The sequence below is a fragment of the Camelus dromedarius genome, chromosome 4, assembly GCF_036321535.1.
Source record: "Camelus dromedarius isolate mCamDro1 chromosome 4, mCamDro1.pat, whole genome shotgun sequence".
Lineage (NCBI taxonomy): Eukaryota > Metazoa > Chordata > Mammalia > Artiodactyla > Camelidae > Camelus > Camelus dromedarius.
In genome coordinates this window covers 44,692,734-44,717,066 of record NC_087439.1, presented here as the reverse complement: position 1 = coordinate 44,717,066, position 24,333 = coordinate 44,692,734, and the positions used below count along the sequence as shown (strand labels likewise).

At 40.8% G+C, this 24,333-nt stretch overlaps 1 protein-coding gene and 1 pseudogene across 1 annotated transcript in view; both read left to right on the top strand.

Annotated features, from left to right (window-relative positions):
• The first annotated feature begins 9,620 nt into the window (after window positions 1–9,620).
• Window positions 9,621–10,293, top strand: LOC105091108 (large ribosomal subunit protein uL6-like; annotated as a pseudogene).
• Window positions 10,294–17,316: 7,023 nt separating this feature from the next.
• The window catches only part of LRP2 (LDL receptor related protein 2), a 181,181-nt gene continuing 174,164 nt past the window's right edge, over window positions 17,317–24,333 (top strand). The window contains exon 1 of the mRNA XM_064484889.1: window positions 17,317–17,543. Within this exon, the coding sequence (XP_064340959.1) occupies window positions 17,465–17,543 (79 nt within the window). The 5' untranslated portion in view covers window positions 17,317–17,464. The remainder of the gene's footprint in view (window positions 17,544–24,333) is intronic.

The window sequence follows — 24,333 nt, the reverse complement described above, 5'->3', positions numbered from 1 at the left end:
ATAAAGAGGGTGCCACCATGAAGTTATTCACATTCTTTGCTCCCAATAATTCCTTTTGATTGTAGTGTTGGAGTGTCTTATACCTAAAGTCTTTCTGGCTTATACCTTTCCTTCTTTCTCTGTGCAAACGTGTCCCTTTGTTTAGAATCTTCTGAATTCTCAATTACTGAAACTCTTGCTTTCCTTTGAGGACCAGTTTGCTGCTTCTTCCATGATGCCTTCTTTGATTGTGCTGCTCTCTTCTGCAGTCTCCTAGGATTCAGCACCAGATAGGTGTCACTCACATGACATTCACTCCATCCTGCGTGGATTTGCTGTTATTTTTATATACATTTCACTTCACCTTCTAGATCAAGGGTTGGCAAACTTCTATAAATGTCCAGATAGAAATGTTGTAGGCTGTGTGGACTATGTGGTCTCTGTTGTGACTATTCAGATCTGCTCTTGTGTGAAGACATCCTTAGTCAGTACGTAAGTTAATTAGTATAGCCAGGTTCTCATAAGATGATGTTTGGACACTGAAACTTGAATTTCACATAATTTTCATATGTCATGAAATGTTATTCTTCATTTGAATTTTTTTCAACCGTATAAAATTGTAAAAACTATCCTTAGTTTGTAGGCTATACAGAAATAGGCATCTGGTGGATTTGGCCTTGGAGTTTGAACTCTGTTCAAGATTGTTAATCCCTGGAAGGCAAGAATCACATGTCAGACAACTTTGTGTCTATTTCATGAGCCTGCCACAAAACCTTTCAAGAACCAGGTTGATGTTATTGATTGAATTAATGCAGAGTGAGAAGACGTATCTACATCATTGAAAAAAAATCAGAAAACATAAATGGCTTATGAGCATTTCAGCTATAAGGAAGTTTGGAGACACGAAAAAAAAGTGGTGGATTTTGTTTATGCAAGTTTACATAGGCAGAATTAACCAACTGAAATGCTGTTGCCACTAGAGCCTAATGAATAGTGTAGTCATCACTTTTCCTGGAGTTGTACAAAAAACCTTCTGAGTTCACTTGGAGTATAAATGTTTTAAATTACACATTGCTTTTGAAAAGTGGATGAGTAGGGGTTTGTATCAGTGATCAGAAAAAGAGCAAGAAAATTTGAAGCCCCTAAGAAAGACAAAAACTTGACAAGGTCTGAAGGTACTTTTCAGTGTCTGTTGATTGCCAAATGGATTTTTACAAAAAGAAAGTAGGGTAAAGCTGGCTATTATTGACTTCCATTTCTTTTTCTCTTACTGTTTGAATTTTTTTGATTATGGTAGAATACACTTAATATAAAATTTGTCATTTTAATAATTTTAAAGTGTGCCAATAAGAAAAAAATAAACAACCCAATCCAAAAATGGGCAGAAGACCTAAACAAGCAATTCTCCAAGGAAGACATACAAATAATCAAAAAGCACATGAAAAAATGCTCAATATCACTAATTATCAGAGAAATGCAAATCAAAACTACAATGAGGTATCACCTCACACCAGTCAGAATGGCCGTCATTCAAAAATCCACAAATGACAAATGCTGGAGAGGCTGTGGAGAAAGGGGAACCCTCCTACACTGCTGGTGGGAATGCAGTTTGGTGCAGCCACTATGGAAAACGGTGTGGAGATTCCTCAAAAGACTAGGAATAGACTTACCATATGACCCAGGAATCCCACTCCTGGGCTTGTATCCAGAAGGAAATCTACTTCAGGATGACACCTGCACCTGAATGTTCATAGCAGCACTATTTACAATAGCCAAAACATGGAAACAGCCTAAATGTCCATCAACAGGTGACTGGATAAAGAAGATGTGGTATATTTATACAATAGAATACTACTCAGCCATAAAAACCGACAACATAATGCCATTTGCAGCAACATGGATGCTCCTGGAGAATGTCATTCTAAGTGAAGTAAGCCAGAAAGAGAAAGAAAAATACCATATGAGATTGCTCATATGTGGAATCTAAAAAACAAAAACAAAAACAAACAAACAAACAAAAACAAAGCGTAAATAAAGGACAGAAATAGACTCACAGACAGAGAATACAGACTTGTGGTTACCAGGGGGGTGGAGGGTGGGAAGGGATAGACTGGGATTTCAAAATTGTAGAATAGACTACCCTGTATAGCACAGGGAAATATACACAAAATGTTATGATAACTCACAGAGAAAAAAATGTGACAATGAGTGTGTATATGTCCATGAATAACTGAAAAATTGTGCTGAACACTGGAATTTGACACAACATTGTGAAATGATTATAAATCAATAAAAAATGTTAAAAAAATAAATAAAACAAAAGAACATAATAAAAAAAATAAAATAAAGTGTGCAATTTAGTGGCCTTAAGTACATTCACAATGTGCAACATCACCACTATCCATCTCCAGAATTTTTCATCCCAAACAGAAACTCTGTACCTAGTAAGCAGTAACTCCCCATTTATCTCTCCCCACAAACCCTAGTAACCACCATTCTATTTCTGTCTCAATGAATTTGACTACTGTAGGTACCTCATGTAAGTGGAATCATATAATATTTGCCCTTTTGTGTCTGGTTTCTTTCACTTAGCATAACATTTTCAAGATTAATCTATGTAGTGTGTATCAAAACTGTATTCCTTTCAATGGTTGAATAATATTCCATCATATGTATATACCACATTTTGTTTTTCCATTCATATATTTTCAATTCATTTGATTCTATACCCAGAAGTAGAATTGCTGGACTATATCATAATTCTACGTTTAACATTTTGAGAAAATACCAAACTGCTTTCCACAATGGGTGCACCATTTTACATCCCCATCATTGCACAAGTGTTCCAGTTTCTCCAATTTGTTATTTTCTGGTTTTTATTTCCTATGGTCATCCTAATGTGTGTGAAATGGTGTCTCATTTTGGTTTTGATTTGTGTTCCCCTAATGAATAATGACATTGAACACCTTTTCATATGCTTTTTGGACATTTTAATATTCTTTGGAGAAATGGCTATCCAAGTTCTTTGTCTATTTTTAAACTTGGTTGTTAGTCTTTTAGTTGTTATTTGTAGGAGTTCTTTATATATTCTGGATACTAGATCTTTATCAGATACATGATTTGCAAATATTTTCTCCCATTCTGTGGTTGTCTGTTCACTCTATTGATTTTGTTCTTTGATGCACAAAAGTTTTAAAATTTTGATGAAATCCAATTTATCTGTTATTTCCTTTTGTTGCTTGTGCTCTTAGTGTCATATTTTAGACAAATACAAGGTCATGGAGATTTGCCCCTAAGTTTTCATCTGAGAGTTTTATAGTTTATCTTAAGTCTTTGATCCATTTAGAGTTAATTTTTCTTTTTATGATGTGAGATAGGGATCCAGCTTCATTCTTTTGCATGTTGTCCCAGTGTTATTTGTTTTTTTCCCCATTGAATGGTTATGGCACTCCTGTCAAAAACCAATTGACCATAGATGTATGGGTTTATTTCTGGACTCTCAATTCTTTCCCCTGGATCTGTAGTCTATACTCATGTCAGTAACATACTGTTTCGAATCCTCTAGCTTTGTAATAAGTTTTGAATCATGAAGTATGAGCTGCCTAACTTTGTTCTTCTCTTTCAAGATTGTTTTGGCTGTTTGGAGTTTCTTGAAATTCTATATGAATTTTAGACTTGACTTTTCCATTTCTGCAAAAAACACCACTGGGATTTTGATAGGGTTACATGAAATCTGAGGATAACTTTGGGGAGTATTGTCATTTTAACAATATTAAGTCTTCTAATCCATGAACACAAGTTGTGTTTCCATTTATTCATGTTTAATTTGTTTCAGCAATGTTTTTTAGTTTTCACGTACAAGTCTTATATCTTTGGTTAAATTTATTCCTAAATACTTTATTCTTTTTGATGCTGTTGTAAGTGGATTTTCCCCCCTTAATTTCCCTTTTGGATTGCTCACTGCTAGAGTATAGAAATATAAGTAATTTTGTGGGTTGGTTTTATGTCTTGCAACTTTGCTGAATTAATTTACTAGCTCTATAACAGTGTGTGTGTGTGTGTGTGTGTTTGTGTGTGTGTGTGTGTGTGTGTGTGTGTGTATTCTTTAGGGTTTTCTACATCCACAATCATATCACCTTCGGACAGAGATACTTTTACTTCTTCAATCCTATGAGTCTTTCAGGAGAAGGTCCATGGTGTCATAATGCCAACCCAGGGACTTTGGAGGAGCTTATTTCAGCTCCCTTAAGGATCCTAGCAAAGTCCTTTTCTGCTGCACTTTCTGTTAGGTGTAAAAACAAACAAACAAAAAACTAAACAGCAACAAACAAACAAACATCCAGGAAAAACATGGTAAGATCCCCAGGCTGGCAGTCATTATGTCTGAATTTGGGTTCTGGTTGTGTCACTTGCTTGTTGACTTTAGGAAATTCCCTAAATGTTCTTAAGCTATGAAGAGTAAGATAAGCAATCAAATAAACTTCAGAAACTACACTATGGCCAATAAAAGTAATTAATTTTTTTTCTCTTTTCATAAAGATAATGTGTTCATTGTAGATAATTTACACAATACAGAAAAGTTTTAAAAAATCATCCCAAATCCCAGTATTTGGAGCTAAGCATTCTCACTGCTTCAGTGAGTGACCAGTTTTTTGAGTAGAGTTCCATCTTGGGCTTGATCTTATGCATCTCTCTTTCTCTGTATCCCCGTTACCCGACTCCTGCACACACATGCAGCTTAACAGAACAACATATGTAACATATGTCGCACTGCAAACTGACTTCTTAAACATTTTTATGAAGATAAAAATACTATTTTATGAAAGACAAATGAAATTTTAAAGAACAATTAATCTGTAAGGCCCTAGTTCTAGTACCCTTTCTCTTCTGTTACAACTGAGACAATGATCTAATTATTGTTTGAAATAACCATATAAACAAGAAGGGACAATAGAGAGAAGCCTTGTCATGACTGGTGAGTGAAGACAGGAGCCCAGATGAAAATCAGCCAACTCTGAGGCCACAGAGGCAAAGGCAGTCAGGTATGAAGATACCTTTATCTTCATTCACCCACTGGAAGGGGCTGTGAAAAAAATTTGGAAGTCTCTCTTCTAAAGCCTGTGTTATAAAGTGACTCCAATTTTCCAATTTGAGAAATAGTAAGAGTTTTATTAGAAAGAGTCATGTAAGTAGTAAATCAGTTTTAAAAGAATGATTTTTGAAGCTACCTGGTCAAAAGCGTTCTCTGTTTATCTGCAGTTACGGTCAGTGAAATCAGATGGCAGCAGGATCATGTCCCTCTGCTACTCACCAAACATTGTTAATAGTAGGCTATATTTTTGTTTTTATTTTAATTAAAAAAAAACTTTTCTATTTAGCCCAATTTGCCTTTCAGGTTAAGACATTTCTAGGCTTAAATATTATTTTATGAAATTGTCATCTTTATGTTGATAGAATGTACAAATTTTGAAGAGTATAGGAACATTTTTACTTATACCATTGATGATACATAATTCAAATGCAGTCTTGCAACATATTCAAATATAGTGAGTTATTCTGTTTGTGACACATTCGTTACTAAAGAGGTTTCTGTAACAATAGGGTGCCCTGTGATCCTTAGGCGGAACATGCTATGCTTTCAACTGAAAAGTTACAATTTTGGAAAACTTGTGGAGCTGTCAGTGGAGCTTGATAGCTCAACAATACTTGGCTATTTTTTCTTGAGTTTTGTGGTGATACTAACCAATGGCTTTAAGAATTCTGTAATGAGATATATCAACTTTTAGAAGAACTGACTAATAGGAAACTGATATTTTCCAAGTGACCAGTGCAAAATGTTACAAAATCTATTCAAAGTGAAAGACCGATGGATTTTAATCTGAGGATGAACATTTCATCGATATGGTTTCAGATTCCTTATTGTAATTAACCTTTAAGAAACTACAACTTGTGGAGTTTGGGGGTAGCATCATAGAATAGTCACAATTATATACAAATACATTTAAACTTTCAAAATATAAAACAACTGTTTAAAGAAATTAGAGCGCAACAAGATATCCAGCACTTCAGAGACTAAGGTCCAAAAAAGAAAGGGAAGACACTGAGGTAGGCCTCCAAATCCACTGCTTTTCTTCTCAAGCCATTTCCAGTGTGTAAGCTGCACTGAACTAAGAGGTCTGGTATAAAGTGGATGCTAAAGTGTTAAAAGATTAATCAGAGTTTTTGGTAGTATCATGGTGCTGGTGAGATAAACACTGGAGTTCTTAGCCATCAAGGAGGAAGAGGGGTCCTGAAAACACTCCAGGTCTTCCATGGAGATACCTCAGTGACTATACTCTCGCAGTAGGACAAACCAGAACCAGTTCAGCTCTCAAAAAGACTAAGATCCAGTCTTGAGATACCTCAGTTTGACTGGATCAAAGGTTTACCCCTATTTAACTGCTTGCGTAAAGGAAAATAAATCCTCTTTGAAGAAGATAGCATCATCTATAGCCCAGACAATTTTTCATGCTAAGTATAAAGTATTCAGTTAAAATTTGCCAGGCCATATCAGGAACTTGGATGAAATGACTGAAAACAAAGACAAACAATAGACAGTTTCAAAAGAGGCACTCTATACACTGGTGTTATCAGGTGTAAACTTTATAATAATCACGGTTGATACAGTCAAGAAAATAGATGACAAAATGGAGAATTTTACAAGAGAACTGGGCTCCCTAAAAAGATTAGAATGGAGCTGTATGTCAATTATATCTCAATAAAACTGGAAATAAAAATAAAAAGATTCAAATGGAAATTCTGGAACTGAAAATATAATGTTGGAAATGAAAAATTAATAGATGAGTATAACAGTATATAAAAACTGAAATAAGTAGGAAGAAATAATAAAGAAAAGAGAAGACATTAATGAAATACACAACAAAAAATAAAATACAATTAATTAAAGAGAAACCAAAAAAATTTGAAAAGACCAACAAAATTGATAATACTGATAAGGAAAAAAGAGAAAAGGTAGTAACTAATCAATATAGTAATGAAACGAGGGATAGTACAACAAATCATGCAAATTCCAAAAAGATAACAAGAGAATATGATGAATACATTTCTGCTGATGTATTTGAAAATTCCTAGAAAAGCACAAATTGCCAACACTGACATGAGAAGAAATAGAAAAATCAGCCCCTTGGTGGCATGTTGATTACAACGGACCTTTTTCATATGGAGGGAGAAGTGATTGGCTCTTCCTAGAGTCAACAGGTTCTCTAAATATGGGTTTGTCTTCCCATCTCATAGTGCCTCTGCCAACACCATCATTTGAAAGCTTACGAAATGCCTGATTCACTAGCAAGGAATCTTGAATCATATTGCCTCGAAACAAGGAAGCCATTTGTAGTGAAGGAGATTTAATATTGGATGTTTGACCTTGGAATGCCTTTGTCCTATTATATATCTCATAACCCAGAAGAAGCTACCCTAATGGAACAATGAAATGATCTATTAAATTCTCATTTAAATGACCAGCTCAACAATAAAACTATGTGATTGGGGTGCCGTCTTCTAGGATGTACTATGTAGCATATACCGTCACTTCAAGAATTTGCTAAATGACAGGAATGTAATTTAGGCTCTACTGGTTTTAGAGGTCCTTGTTCCTAGACATAATGATTCCACTAGGGACACAATAAGAGTACCACAGAACATTAAGGTGTGACAACTGCCTGGTCACCAGGCTCCTCACACAGGCTTCAGCTGACCTTACGCTGGACACACTAAGCTCCAGGTGTCTGCTGCAGGAGATCTTTTACTTTCTGCCCTGGAACTTCTCCACTGCTGCAGATACTGATGGACTCAGCAAGCACACATGCATACCCCAGGTTACAGGGAAGGTAATGCCCCTGAAAATAACTCTTAAGCAATAGGGGATGGGAACTGATGGATAAATACTTCTGGTTGACAGTCAGGTGGATAATTCTGAAAAGCATTCTCTACTATCCTTAGAAGGCTCTGAGAGAACTAAGTGCCAGATCCCAGGGTGGTGACATTGATACAGCACCCCTATATAGCTTCTCCTTCTCTGTCTCATTCTATCTGGTGCCCCAATATTGCTCCCTGGTGTTATTTCTCAAGTAAATTACTTCCACTCAAGTCTATATTTCAGGATTCTGCTTTCAGGGAAAGTACAAGCTTAGGTACTATGGAGCTGATCCGACTGGGTTCAAATTCTGGGTCTGCTGAACTATCTGTGTGACATTCAGAAAATCACTTAACTTCTCTGGGCTCATTTTCCCCTTATCTGGAAAATAGGATTAATTATAGTACCTACTTCATACGGTTACTGTAAGGATTAAATAAGTTGATATTCACAAAGCACTTTGAACTGTGTCTAGCACATAGTAGGCACTACATAAATGTTAGCTATTATTTGTTCAAGGATTTTTTTTTTTTTTTTGTGAGGTCCTCAACTTTTTATTAGTCTCTAAGGACCTTTCTTTATTATTAAATATTAACTTTTTTGGTCATAGATGTAAAAAGTATTTTCCAATTTGTCTTTCAAAATTGTTTATTGAGTTTTTTCTTACAAAATTAGTTGATTTTTATAGACAAAAAACTATCAAGTCTTTCCATTCTATATTGTAGGCTTCATGCTTTGTAATATTAGGCTTCCCGTCCTAGTATTATAAAAAAAATAAAATGCAGTAAAAATAATTTCCCCTGGCAATTCATTAAAACCAAGGTGTATCAGTGTTTGCATACTACTTAGCTGAAACTTGCTTGATGTCAGCCAGTGATCTTATACACGTAAGATTCTTAGCTCATATCTGGCATATAGTGAATATTCAGCAAGTTTTATACACTAGTTTTATTCATAAAACAAAATAAAAAGAAGATCTTGACTGATTCTAGGACTGGGGCAGAGAGTATACAAGGTGAACTTGGAGCATCTTGTAGTGCTGGAAAGTAAGGAAGTGCTCAAAACAAAAACCAAAAACCAAAACCTCACAATGATGGGAGTATGTTAAAGGGACATAGGAACCAACTGGAAGAATTCCCAATGACCAAAGCTAGAACAATTTGAACAATAAAATAATACAGTATTGGATTATAACCCAAACCAGAAAGTAAGTATCCATAATTCCATAGTGATATAAATAAATTATTGAATAAACAAATAATTAGGGGCAAATAGATAAATATCCAATCCAAAGAATTCCCTTATTTTGCCCTTCAGGAAGTGAATTGTGAGTGCTGCATAAACACTTCCTTCTAAAGAGGACAGAATGAAAAGCGCATGGGGAGGAGTGATTGCTGTGGAGAACCTGACTAACACGACCTCGGCCAGGTGATCAAGATGAACATCAACATGGTAAGTCATGCTGACAGCATGTACTCTTGACGTGATGTCAGGATTATGGCCCTTTACCTCTGTCATCTTGCCTCAAAATAACCCGTCTAATCATGAAAAAAAATTAGACATTAGATCTCAACAGAGGCCCACTGTACAAATTACCTGACCAGTATTCTTCAGAACTCTCCAAGTCATCAAAACCAAAAACAATTTATGCAAAACTGTCACGCAACAGGAGCTTACGGAGACACGATAACTAAATATAATGTAGCTCTTTGTCACATCTACTGTGAGAATGAAGACCATTCTCAGCAGTTAGACTGTCGACATTCCAGAAAATGTTGACATCACTTTGAAGGGATGCACAGTTATTGTGAAGGGCCCCAGAGGCACTGTGCGGAGGGACTTCAATCACATCAATGTAGAATTTAGCCTCCTTGGAAAGGAAAAGAGGCTTGGAGTTACCAAATGGTGGGAAATAGAAAAGAACTGGCTACCGTTGGCACTATCTGTAGTCATTTATAGAACTTGATCGAAGGTGTTACACTGGGCTTCTGTTACAAGATGAGGTTTGGGTATGCTCACTTCCCCATCAAAGTTGTTATTCAGGAGAATGGTTCTCTTGTTGGAATCCGAAATTTCTTGGGTGAAAAATACATCTGCAGGGTTCAGATGAGGCCAGGCTTTGCTTGTTCAGTATCTCAAGCCCAGAGAGATGAGTTAATTCTTGGAAGAAACGACATTGAACTGGTATCAAACTCAACTTCTTTGATTCAGCAAGCCCTGACAGTTAAAAACAAAGATATCAGAAAATTTTTGGATGGTATCTATGTTTCTGAAAAAGGAACAGGTCAGCAGGCTGATGGATAAGATCTAACTAAGTTGTCTGGCTACAGAAACAGCAAGATGCCAGATGACTCTTCAGATTCATTTGTGATAGTTTAAGGATGCAATAAAGGCTTTATTAATTTGGAAAAAAATATATAATGTAACATCCTGGATGGGATCCTGGAACAGAAGAAGGGCATTAGGTAAAAACTGAGGAAATTGGAATAAAATATGGATTTTAGTTCATAATAATGTGTCAATAATGGCTCATTGATTGTTACAAGCGTACCACACTAATGTTAGTTGTTAATAATATTCTAACATCATTGTGGGATCTATGGGAACCCTCTGTACTATCTTTGCAGTTTTTATGTAAATCTATTCTACATTTAAAAAGTTTATGTAAGAAAGAAGACTTTGATGAGTACAAAGTTTATTGGAGGAGGTATGAATATAATCAAAGAATATATACCATGAAGTGAGAATCCTAATGAAGGTGTTTGGTGGGATGGGATTACAGAAAAGAAAGAGACTCTCTGGAAGAGGTGGAGGAGATTTTACCACAAAAAGGAAAATATTTGAGCTGAGGCTGAGGGAAAAATAGCAGTTGGTCAACCAGAGAGAAGAGGGAAAAGAGGTACTTTACTTGCTTAGTTTGCATTTACTCAAACATTGCTGAAGTGTAAGAACGGAGATGTATCTTCTAGGATTTGAAAAAATGCTTCTTGGCTTCTTCCCATCTTAATGTGTTTCTCTTGACTGAATGCTGATCTACAGGTCTATAGTCTTTTCCCTACTTCATTATCCAGTTACTAGGAAGATGAAATTAGCAGAAATGGTTTTAAAATGGATTTTATGATTCTGTTCTTGATCTAAAGGTGTGAAATCCATCTTAAAGATTTTGTTGTTACAAATCTTTTGACTGTAGTTTCAAGGTTTCTCATCCTTGAGTTACTTAAATTTGAGGGCAGATAATTCTTTGCTGTGGGATGGGGTAGTGGGGTCAGCGGGGGTGTTGGTGAGTGGTTTGTCCTATTTGTTGCAGGGTGTTTAACAGCATTCCTGATATCTACCCATTAAATGACAGTCAAACCCCCTAGTCACAACAACCAAAAAGGTCTCCAAATATTGCCAAATATCTCCATGGAACATTAAAGAAATAAAACTCCAGTTGCAATGTTAACTGTAGGCCCTAAAGGCAAGGATTGCTAGGGAGAAGTTAACCCTCTGAAATACCTTCAGAATGCTTTCCATAGCATGCAAGATCTTAAGATCTCTTCAGAATAAGCTGCACCTTGTAAAGTCTGATTTCTAAATGCCAGAAGCCAAATGCAGAGTTAATACTATTTTATTTCATTTGCTCATTCATTCATTCATTCATTCATTCATTCCACAAACGTTTATTGAAGACTTGCCATATATTAGGTCCTATGCCAAGTTCTGAGGATTCAGTGATGAAAAAGTCAGACCCAACTCCTTTGATAGGGAGCCTGGCTGAATTCTTTTGTAGGTCCCCAAGCAAAGTCGGACATTGAAGACTGGAGTTCTGTCTAGTGGAGATACTGAGATAATTGTCCTAATAGGTTGTTTCACCTAAAGGATCATATATGACTCCTGACTTTACATAGGCCCTTTCTTCATTCACATACTACTCCTTATCACGTATCTTGACTTCCAGCCTTTTCACAATCCCTGAGATAAGAGATGGACTGTGGGACTGATGGAATTGTACTGGTCTTCTAGCTCTCAGGAGTCATTATCCAGGCAGATGTTTTCACTGACCTTTGCCTGCAGAAATCACTCCTAAGAGAGAAGATTGTAAAGCAGGAAGTCAACTTCGTTGACACCACTACTGTGTTCCTAGCCCTCCTCCCTATGCACTGTGAAGTACCCCTGCATGGCTTCTTAACTGGTGCTTGTGGTGCTGGCACGAGCAGAGCTCACGTGCTCACTGTAGGCCCACCTGACTCCCAGGGCTTCCTGCCATCATGTCTTTAAGCCCTATGTTTTTTTAGGAAAGTCCTAATTTTATTGAACATTTTTTCAATCAGTGAGACTCGTTAGTCTCTGCTGTTTCTTTAAACATCTGCCAAGATGTTTCATATGACTGTATTTGCAAACCAGGAGGATTCCTTTGTCATATTATACTTGGTGTCTCTGTTTTGGTTTGGAAAACATGGCCACTGCCCTGGTTCTCCTTTCAGGTCTTGCTGTGGCTTTTCTAGGGCTGGCTAACCACGAGGAACAGGCAGCTGACTTATGGTTCAGAACCTGGTCCTGAGGCTGGCAAGTCAAAAGTTGGAAAAAAACAAACAAACAAAACACAAAACCACCCAACAATGTTCTTCCCTTGTGGATGGCAGTTGTTATTATATCAGAAGCCTACTGGGGCTTCCAGGTAGATAAGGTACCTCGTGATGCCTTTTTGGCACTTTTATGACGGTTTCAGTCTGACTCTGTTTTACAAGGGGCAGAGATTCATTCAAGCTCACGCAAGAAAAAGAAGAATTATTGTGAGGATAATCTAGGTTAGGAACTAGACCTGGAACGCAGTCAGGAATTTAGACAGCCCCATGAACCTCTGGCTATCTCTCCTCTAGGCTCCTTAATCTCACCCTCAAGGCTGAGAAAGCAGACACTATGTTTGAGGAACCAGGGGGAGGCCAGTGTGGCTGGATTGTTATATGAGGTTCATGAGATGGCCAGGGGCCAGATCATTCAAGAGCTCATAGGCATGGTAAATTTTTTGAATTTTATTCCAGGGATAATGGGGAAACTATTGAAATATTATGACCAAGTGACTGATATGGTCTGGATGACAGCAAAAAATTACTCTGGCCTTGGAGATTTTAGGAGGCCAAGGGAACACCACAAGAGCTGGGATGGGGGAAATCTAAAGAGCTAGGAGGACATATAGAAGGGGCTCCTAAGTCAGTAGGGGTGGTTAGGGAAGGCCTCCTGGAAGAAGAGATATTTTAGATGGGACTGGAAAGTTGAATAGGAATTAATCAGATGAAGGGAGGGACTGGTAGGGAAAGAATGTTCTAGATGGAGGAAATAATAGGAGCAAACATCGGGAGACAAGCGAGGAACTGTCCTTATGGGACTTATGATTTAATGCAAAGGTTCTCAAACTTTAAAAAAAAAACATTTTATTTCAATAATTTTAAGCTCACAGAAAAGTTGCAGTAATAGTGCCAGAAACTCCCATATGCCCTTTGTTCATTTGCTCTTTCTCTCTTCCCAATTTTTACACACACACACACGCACACACATACACTGTTTTTTTTCTGAATGATTTGAGAATAAATTGCAAGATCATATTCCTGAACCTTTAAATACTTCAGGATATATTTCCTAAAAACAAGAACATTCTCTTTCATAACCAATATCAGATATTACAGGATATTATTATTCAATCTACGGTCCATATTGAAATGCCTCTGATTTCCTCAGTAATATCCCTTAGAGCTATTTCTTCCCCCAGTCCAAATGCAACCCAAGGTTGCGCATGGCATGTAGCTGTCCTATGTCTCAAATGTCCCTCCTCCTTTTTTTGTCTTTCATGACCTCGCCAATCTGAAGCATACAGGTTAGTTATTTAATAGAATGTCCCTCAGTTTGGATTCTTCTGATGCTTTCTTATAATTATGTTATGCATTTGTATAGGTAATACCATGTGGTATCTGCTCTATTTACCCTATGTCTAGCTTCTATAACCTTGATGCATCTACCCTGCATATGCTGGACACGCCTTGTCCTGATATTATACCTGAGTCACCTTGCCTTGACCTCCTGCCTCCTTCATTGCTTCCCTCCTCCAGAGCTGGGGGAGGAGGGGAGGAGGAGGTGGAGTTATGTTCAAATACTAACTGTCCAACTGTGAAGAGTTACCCTACAAGAGTTTTCTGAAATAACACAAACCTTTTCCATATGAAAGTTATGTTTGTTTCTATTCTGCTCTATTTTATTTGAAAATAATTCTCATCTAACCTACTAAATTGATTTCCTAGCCCTCTAATAGTTACCTTTGTTTGAAAGCACTGGTCTGATGGAAATATCACCTTGGTCATCCGTTTGCAGAATGGAAAATAGTTGTGAGAGGGCAGACTGACAGCAAGGAGCCCATTATAAGGCTTTTGCCATAATTCAGGTGAGAGAGGTTGGTGGCTGTTGGCAGTGAGATTGAGAGAAATGGGTTTGAGAGAGGAATGGATTGAGGAATTTTGCATATAGGGTGGGGAAGAGGGAGGAGTCAAGAATGACAATTTCAGCCTTGGCATGTGGGGTGAATGCTGGTCCCCTTTACTGAGATAAGAAGCACTGAAGGTTTACGGTTCAGGCTCCATCATGTTGTGTTTGAACTCTCAGTGATATTGGATTGAAACTGTTCAGTGGGCACTCAGGAGGCAAATCTGAATTAGATTATTAGCAAACTGAAGTTGGATTGTACTCAAGGAGATTTTACAACTTCATGCCCACTGCAGGAAGCAGAAGTTAGTTCAGGATAGGAACAAATGCTCTGAAAATATTCCCGTAATTAGGTATTGAGATGCGTAATAATAATATAGACAAGTCAAAAATATATTAAGGAAATCAATTAACATAAATTTACTAGAATAAATGTCACTTCCCAGCACTTTCCTGTCTCTTGGTTAACTGCTCTGTAAAATCCTTTATGCATGTATGTAGAGAGAGAGATGGAACAAAAAGAAATTTCACTTCTGCATTATATAGAAACAAGGCTGGCATAAATCACAATTTAGTTACCCTGCGCTTTCCCAGATGCGGGTCCTTAGTTTTAATCCTCCAAATACAGAAACAGGCATTCTCAGGTATAGATACAGAGATAAAAACATGCGCATGGTGCCGGCTGTAAAAGATGTCTGTTTTGAAGTGGAACGACTTTGGGGTTGCCTTGAGAAAATGAGGTTTTCTAGTGAAAAAGTGTGGATGTGAGAGTTTACACACACAATATTGGGAATGACGGACCGTGCTTCGTTATTGACTCCTCACCCCCCATCCCCACCTCTTTATCTGCTCCCCTCCCTCCCGTTCTCCCTCCACTCTTTCCCCCTTCGGCGTTATTCTGGGATTAACGGCGGGGTCAGCCCCAAACACAAACGCAGCTGGCTCGTACGGTCAGCCTGAGCCCTGCTGTGCAACCACGTCAGGAATTCCAGTAAGTTGGCAACACTGGAGCACAAAGACAACAACAATGAGGAAAACCCTTCAGTGCAGAAAGGAATGTTTGGAGCCCCGGCTGCTAGCGTGAAAGGACACAAACACCCCCCTCCCCCCGCCCCACTCACGCCTGCGCTCACCCTCCCGCCCCTCCACGAGCCCACGCGCGCCCTGGGCCGGACGCAGCCACTCCCGCGCCCGCGGCGTCCCCGCCCGCCCGTCCGTCCGCCCGCTGGCCTAGGCGCGCGCCTCCCCAGCGCCCGCTGCCGCTCTTTGTAACTCAGCGGTGCGGGGACGCTCATTGACTATGCAGCGCAGCCCAGGCGCGTCGGAGCTGCTTGACCCCGGCGCGGTCTCGTACCATCGCCCCGGCCGCCCGGAACCGGCATAAATCACCCGCCGAGACTAAAGTGCAGCTTCTCGCCCCCTCGCCGCTTCCCTCCTCCTTACCAGCCTCGTCCCCCTTACTTCCAGCCCCCCTGCCCCTCCGGTCCCCAATCCTGCCTCCTCCTCGGCGCCACCCAGCGCCAGACGCCGTGCAAGGACGCAAATAGCGTCCCAGTGGCTTGGGTCTGGAGCAGAGAAGTCTGAATTTCAGTTCTCGAAAAGAAAGTCACGAAATCTCTCCCGCCCTTTCTCACACCCTACTTTTTAAGTCTTAAGTTTTCTCTTTATTTCTCGTCTTGTCTTTCAAAAATTATACCCATCTCCCGCTCCCACCTCCCCACAAAGCTTCACCAACCACTAAAGCCCACGGCAGGTACGCAGTCCGGACTGTTGGGGGTCAGCAGAGTCCCACAGATCCGTGTTCCGCGGAGGAGAGGTGGCAGTAACTGGCCCGGGGACAACGTGGGTGCTGGGATGCCGCCTTCACGGCCACGGCCCCTGTGGCAGAGAAAAAGGGCTCCTCACTCCTTTGACCAGGGCCTGACTCCTGGGGCAGGAAATTCTGGGGTGACCCTGGCCCGCAAACGGCCCCTCCTCACACAGGTCTCCCAGTGGCCGGGGAAGAGGTTTCACCATCTATCCTTTTATTCGGTGGGCTTTATAGTCACGTACCGGCTGAGGACGATGCTCTGTTAAGGTTCGCTCACAGTGCCTTTGGGGGTCGCTCCCCAACCTCAGCCCCCGCCAACCTGGCTAACGCTGCCCCAACAAAAGGAGCTGCGGGGTTCTCTGAACCCCTTACGTTTCTCCATCATATAAAGGGGCACCGGCACGATCGAGATGTTCATTCTTTTCAGATTTGCTTCAAAATGAACGGATTTGTAAGAGGCGCGATCTATGACACCTGTAGACGCTGTGCTTAAGAAAAGTTGAACAAGGATCCAACGCCACCCCTCCCCCAACATTGATCCAATTTCCTCCTTGTAAAAATACAGAGCCCCCATCTCAGCGCCTAACTCTATGGGGGAAACCAGGGTGTCCGAAGGCGCCTGGGGATTGCAGACTACAGAATCGTCACAGATCTCTCCAGCAGTCTCCTTACTTCCTCTTTTCCCTTCTCTTCCATCATATATATATTTCCCTTTTCTAAAACTGTGTAGGTGGCAGATTTCTGCGTGAATTGCCTAGCAGACTTATGTGCGGAGCCAAATCCTACCCTCGTGTGAGTGTGTCAATGTGAGTGTGTGACTGTGAGGAGCGTGTGGGCACATATGAATGAGCGTGTGTACCTGTGAAATGTGCGTGCACGTGTGTGATTGTGTGCGCGCGCGTGAGTGAGCGGATGAGACTGAGAAATGTGTGTGCCTCTGTGTGTGTGAGGCTGTCTGTAGGAGTGCCTGCGTGAGTGTGCACGCGCGTGTTCGGGTCCCCGCTCCTCTCGGCACTGCGAAGTGCAGGGGGCGGGCCGGGCGGCAGGGGGCCTGCCCCGCGGGATTCCCGCATGCTAGTTCCGGGGCGGGCGGGTCTAAAGGGCTTTATGCACTGTCTGGAGGGTGGGGACTGGCGCGGGTAGAAAACGGGATGTCTCGGGCGCGGGGCCCGGCTTTCTGCCACTGGGAGCCCGCCGAGGTGCGGGCCTGAAGGAGCACTCTCGAGCAGAGGCGCTGCTGTGCTGAGTGCGACGCGCGCCCACCTCCAGGGGAAGGAACGGCGAGGCTGAGGACCCGGACCGTCGCGGAGATGGAGCGCTGGGCGGCGGCGGCGGCGTGCACGCTTCTGCTGGCTTTCGCCGCCTGCCTGGCGCCAGCCAGTGGACGAGGTAAGCGCCCACTGGCCCGAGCTCCGAGCCGAGCTCCGGGCTTCCCTTGCTGTGGCAGGGTCGGGTCCGCAGGCGGGCAGAGGGGACCGTGGCCGCTGAGGCCAGAAGCGGGCGACGGCGCCGCAGCGGCTCCCCATGGGGCTCTCAGGTTGCCCGCGAAGGGCGCGCGGGAGCGCCCCTCCTTAGCCCTCCCGGGAATTGAGCGGCCGCAAACTTGAGAAAGCACCCTCTCCGGTTTCAGTGACAGCGCACCCCACGGGGACCCCGCCTTTGTTCCCAAAGGGGTTTGTCCCAACCCTCTGGAAGGCACTTTGCGGTTCTCCCCGCACTGTTGCCCCAGCTGGTTTATTGCGTCCGGGACTGAGCGGTCCTCGGCGCTGCTCCGTGCGCAGTTTTCCACCTGCAGCGTCCCGCCCGGGAGTCCCTTCGCGCTCCCAGGCTCCGGGCTCGAACACTCCGCCTCTCCTCACGAGCGAAACTCGGTCTCGCCGTGACCCCCAAGAGACCGCATCTAGATAAAGATCATTTACGAGCCAAGATAAGGCCGGGAGGTGGGATTGGCCGAGAGAGCGGCTGATATGCTGGAGCATTTTCTTGAAGGGTTTCCCTTTTCAGCCGGGAGGTGGGGGCTTTTGTGTTGATGAATGGAGCCCGTCAGCCCCGCCAGAGTTTTGAGGGCTCGAATAGAGAGTTTCTGCAATGAAGAGCGGTAAACTTCTCTCAAGTTGTCGGGGGAGTTCCTTTCTCTCCCTCTCCCTCTCTCTCTCTCTCTCTCTCTCTCTCTCCCCCCCCTCCCTCTCCCTCTCTCTCCCCTTCCTTCCTTCCTTCCTTCCTCTCTTTCTTTCTTTTTTCTTTCTTTTTTCTTTCTTTCTCTTTCTTTCTTTCTTTCTTTCTTTCTTTCTTTCTTTCTTTCTTTCTTTCTTTCTTTCTTTCTTTCTTTCTTTCTTTCTTTCACAGAAACAGGCAAGGGAAAGAGACTGAGTAGTGGAGAGAATAAAATAGTGAGAGGAGAAGAGAACCAAATAGAGAGTAAAAGGGAGAGAAGGAGGGGAGAGAACGAGAGCGGAGAGAGAGGTTGAATACAGAGAGAGAAAGCAGCACGGGGCTGTGGGGGGGGGGGGGCGGGGGAGGGAGAGGGAGAGGCTAGGGATGAATGGGAAGGGCGAGGAGGAGGCAGGGGAACCAGGGAACTCTCGCTCTCTGGCTATGCGTTGCTAGGTAGCAGCCAAGAACTGCGTGTGACCAACCACCAGACAGACAGAGCGGACGCTGCTGCCTCCACGGGGACTAATCTGTCTGTGGGGATGAGAGACTCCCTCCCCCCGCGCCTCACAATTCCCCTCTGCTCCTTCCTTCTCGGACAACTTAATTGCCCTACAATGAAAATGAAACCCCTATTGTTGTAGGATTAGCCAAAGCAATAAATTGATTTCCCTGGATCACATATTGGGGATTGACAGGTGGAAACTGCAGAAGCCCCCATTTATGGCCCATAGAGGGGAGGGCTTGTGGATGGGCCGTGACATGTATTCAAATGGTTAATCTGCTTTCTTTCCTCAATTCTTAGCATAAGCTCCTTAGAGGGAATCAACTAAGTAATTATACAGCAACTCCTAGCAGTACCCATTGCAGACTTCCTGGGAAGAAGTTGGAAAACGCCAACAAATTTTTACAAACCTCACTGGTCTTGTAAAAATCTTTGGAAAAGGAGGGGAGGCAGGGGGAGATCGTTAATAATTCCAACTTTGAACACCTTTTCTCATTGTTGGCAACACAGAAGGAGGATTTATTATTATTGTGGAAGGTTTTCCTGCAGCGCTTAGGGTTATATATATCTCAAGTCCTAAATATAGCTATAGGATTTACTATAGGTTACTGTCAGTGCCTGGCAAAAGGATATTTTGTCTCTATTCCACTGGGATACATCTGGGTTGTCCCCATAAAATCAAAGCAGATGTTTTCTCCCCTGGATTGACAATTTAGTCACCAAATGACCTATACTTTTCTAGATCCATCCATCTTTCATTCTATAATAATGTGTATAGTAATAGCATATCATACACTTACATGTGTGGCAGGCCCTGTTTTAAGTGTTTTACACCTATTGACATTTAATCTTTATAATATACCTATGAAGTAGGTACTATTTCTACTCCTACTTTGCAATTGGGAAATGGAGGCATAAAGTAATTAACTTGCCCAAGGTCATACTGCTAGAAAATTGCAGAGCCGTGAGGCAAATCCAAGAGATTCTGACTCAAGAGGCTATAGTTTAACTGCATTATCTGTGTCTCTCTATCTGTTTCTGTCTCTTTTCTTTTGTACTAAAAATGTCATGCCCCTAAGTTACTGTCCTGGTGTGAAGTTACTAAAGAAGTTGAGGGGCATTTTGCAAGCCTTTGCCACGTAAGGTAAAATCCACCTGCCATTCCCTAACTGGATATTTTCAGAAACTCTTCTCAGGTTTCTATCACCTGAATCCTAGCAGCCTCCCTCCCACTCTTCCTACTTATCATTTTTACGTAAGTGTGTTCTGAATGTCTTCTGGCTGGGATTGTAAGGAGATTTCTAGATTCCTGTTGTATTGATTCTGACTTAGATGAAGTAAAGTACGATGACTTTGTAAATGCCCTTATTTTAGCATCACATATATGGTAAGCTCTTTTTTTTAATATATATTTTTATTGACATATAGTCAGTGTATAATGTGTCAGTTTCTGGTGTACAGCACAATACTTCAGTCATATAGGAGCATACATATATTCATTTTCATATTCTCTTTTACCATAAGTTACTAGAAGATATTGAATATAATTCCCTGTGCTATATATACAGTATAAACTTTGTTGTTACATTCAGTAAGCTCTTACTGCAAACTTTGCATCCTTAGAAATTATAAAGTGTTTTATATTTAGTCTTTTTAAAAAATAGCACATCTGTAAAAATTATTTGCATTTCCCTCATATTTTGTGTAATTTTTTTAAGAAAAAAAAATTTGGGAGAGCCTGAATTCCAGCAATGGCTTCCACCACTTTCTAGCTTTGTGACCTTGGGGAGCCATCCCTTAACTTTGCATGGCTCAGATTGCTTAGCTGTAAAATTGATATAATAATAAGAGAATCTATTCCATGACATTTTATGAACATAGAGATAAATATACTTAGCATGGTGTAAGGCATTGTGGACAATGATCACAAACTAGCAGCTCTTTTTATTATATTGATCAACAATAAATGTTACTTTTTTTTTTTTTGCTTACTATTCATGTTTCTAATTTCCAATGCACATAGGGGAAGTCTTTAAGTGTTTTTTAAAAAATTATTTACTTCTGTTTGTTTGTTTTGGGGGGAGGTAATTAGGTTTGCTTGTTTGTTTATTCATCCATTCATTCATCCATTCATTCAGTGGAGGTACTGAGGATTGAACCCAGGACCTCAGGCATGCTAAGCACATTCTCTACCACTGAGCTACATCCTCCCCCTTAAGTGTTTTCCGCTGTACATTTCTTTGAGGAATTCCCAGATCCCAGGATGTGATTTGAAGTTTTTTTTGATAAAATGTTACTGATCTTAAGCAAAATTATATTTTATCATTCAATAGAAGTTTGGTTGTGCCCATAATGGTATCAGCTTTTTTTGACAATTACATCTTTGGGTGCAGTTTATATGTTTAAAAGGATCATGTGGCCAATGACAAACATGGAACATTTTGCTTCCATCACATCTCTAATACCCGCTGCTGCTTTTATTTCACAGCAGGTAGCTTCTCTTTCTTTTATTGAAGTTCTTCTTCCTTGCTATTCTTTGGGGCTTCCTCTTGACCTCCGTGTCTTGTTTTAATAGAAACTTTTACAGCTAGAGGAAACCTTAGATATCAACTGGTCTACTTGCAATATTTTATGGATAAGTAACTAAACCCCGAGGGAGACTGAAAGGAATGAAAGGGTGGAGATTAAGTACCTTGCCTAAGGGTCTGTAGCTTGTGATAGAGCTAGGATCTGAACCTGAGTCTCCTCATTCTTTCTACTTGACCATATTTAGATACATGTCCTCTGAATGTCCCCAGCCTGATGAGTTGAGCAGATTTCTAGATTCCTTTTATGTTGATCCTGCCTTATCAAATGAGGCAAAGTATGATGAAAAGATGATCTTGGCAAATCTTATTAAATTGCATGGGTCACCTGTCTCAGGCTTAAGATGAATCTTATGCTAGGTTAATGTAACCATATGTTTTTAGCTGGGTCCAGAACTTATACCACGCCAGTGCCTCGACGCCCAAAGTCTGTACCTCTGGGTGCATTTTACAAAACCTTAGGCCATCAAAGCTCATTCCTGAAGATTTCGGGGTTTTGTAGTGAAGGCTGCTATGTGACTAGGTTTTTAGTCTTATTCAAGTTAATTATTTGGTTATGGTTAATCACTGTCCATGTTCTCTAGGGAGGCACTATAGGAACACTGACAGGTTTAAAAAAAAATAAGTTGAAATTTTAAAATCATTTTTAAATAAGGATATTGAGAACCTAGATGTATTTCCCATGCGACTAGAAGCACACTGTAATATTGTCTTTGGGGTTTCTGTTAAGCCCTGGTAGCTAGAACAAGATATGTAGAAACTTGAGGGTGCTTAAAAAAGTTTGTTGAATTGAAAGGAAAGGAACTGGCATGATACAGAACAGCTGAAAAGGTACTAATTGTGAAGCCCTTTTCTGGTATACAGTAAATGAGTTTGATGGAGCCTTTGTTGTTATAACTCAAATAGTTATATCACATTCTATTAACTTTGTGATCTTAAGGAATTAAAAAAAATGGTCACCACTGTAGCATTCCACAAACATCTATTAATAGGTGTCTATAGTGTGCTAGTGGGTCAGCAGTATCAATACTGCAGAAAGGTTAAGGAGGATGAGAACTAAAAAGAGGAGTCTAGATTTCACAATAAAAATGGGCTGCAACTTGGCATTTGAGAGTCTGAGATCGTCATCCTCTAGTTCCTAGTAACTCTGGGTAGGATCTCACCAATATTAGAAAGATTTGACTTGTTTCAGCCTCAGGGTTTGGGGCTGCCTCTTTAGAATGATCAGATTGGAAGATGTATTGAAGTGTCAGAGACATTTCTTTGATGCTTCCCATGTTCTGTAGGGGTCTGTGCAAGTGTTTCCTAATTAATTTCTTCACTATCTTAGCATTGTGAGACAAAGTGGGAAGTGTGAGATTTGGGGGTTAGCGGATCTGGGTTTGAAACTTGGTGCTGCCATTTACTGTCTGGGAAATTCAGTACAACATACTCTGTACAAAATGCTCTAGATCCATTTTATCTGTAAAATGGGTGCATATCTCCCTCATAGGGTAGTTATACCAGTTAATTGAGTTGAGTGTGAAATGTTTTGTTAGACTGTGAGCTCTCATATATATTTTTATCCATCATTACTGCCCTCTTCAAGAACTTAACTTTTTCTAAACTTGAGAAGAAAATACTGTATCTTAGTATCTCTCTCGCTGTCTCTCTTTTTTTAAATACAAGTGATCCTTTGAGTGATGTTTGTGTGCGTGTTGACATAGTGCTGTAGTGGCTACAACATCCTTACATATTAGTGTGAACTCTTAAGTTTGTAAATGACAGAAACCCAAGTTAAACTATTTGACGCCAAAAGGGAAGTGTATTGAAATACATAATTGAAAAGGTATAGCTATTTGGTTGAACCAAATGAGATTGCTGTTTTTCTAGGTCAGAAATAGTCAAATGTGGCAATTTCATTTGGTTCAACCTAATATGAATGGAGGCTCAGCCTATGTCTTGCTGATCTGGTTTCTCTTTCTATCTCCTGGCTCTGAGGTGACTCTCATGTGTTCTTCTCTGGCGTTATCAGATGGCTGTCAGTGGCTCCTGGAGCCACATTCTTTCATGTCACATCCAGTGGGAAAGAGCAAGAATTTTTGTCCTAATTGTTCTCAGCAAAAGTCTCAGCTGTGTTTCAGGGGCTCTGCTTAGGTCATAGACTCAATGGAGACCCAATCACTGTATCCAGGGCCAGGGAGTGTGCCTGCAGCTTCGACCTAGCCCACATGCCTGGTCCCTGAAGTCACAGACCCCAGAGGGAAAATGGCGAACAGACATAGGACCTCAGAAACAACAGGTGTCTGCAACACCTTATCAGATTGAACCATTTTTCCACTTTATGTTGGAAGACAGACTTGAAAAGGCTATAGACATTTCTCAAGAGCAACCAGTCCTAAGATAACTCAGTAATTGAAGGGTGGAGTGTGTTGGGAACATTTACACAAATGACATGGTGCTGTGTTCCTGTGATCGTGTTGCAATATTTAAGTTTAGAAAGAGATCAGGAGAAAGAGGGACCTCTGGAAGGCTTATTTATAGCCTAAAAGGGTTCTTATTTAGAGCAGACCTCTGTGATGTACAGGAACATTGGAAAATGAGCTGAGCGATCAGAGCACAGGAGCTCTTGAGTCCGCTGCAGGATTTCATTTTTCAGTGAGTCCTAGGCCCTTGCTGCTTTTCCAATTTATGTTATTTGTTTTTTTTCCCCTAAGACTCTGTCCCTTTTCCAGGCACTAGACCTTGACTGTGAGAAAGTGGTAGAGAGAAGGAGAAGAGAGAAGACATATTAAGATGCTTCTGTGGAGATGGAATGCACCTTGGTGCAAATTTAAGGATTCTTAGCATATATCCTAGGGGCTTCTTCCATAAATGGTAGATCAGGTACCTTTCACACCTCAATAGATTAATTCAGAAACGCTGTACATTTGCATTCTATGCCGATGGTTATTTTTCT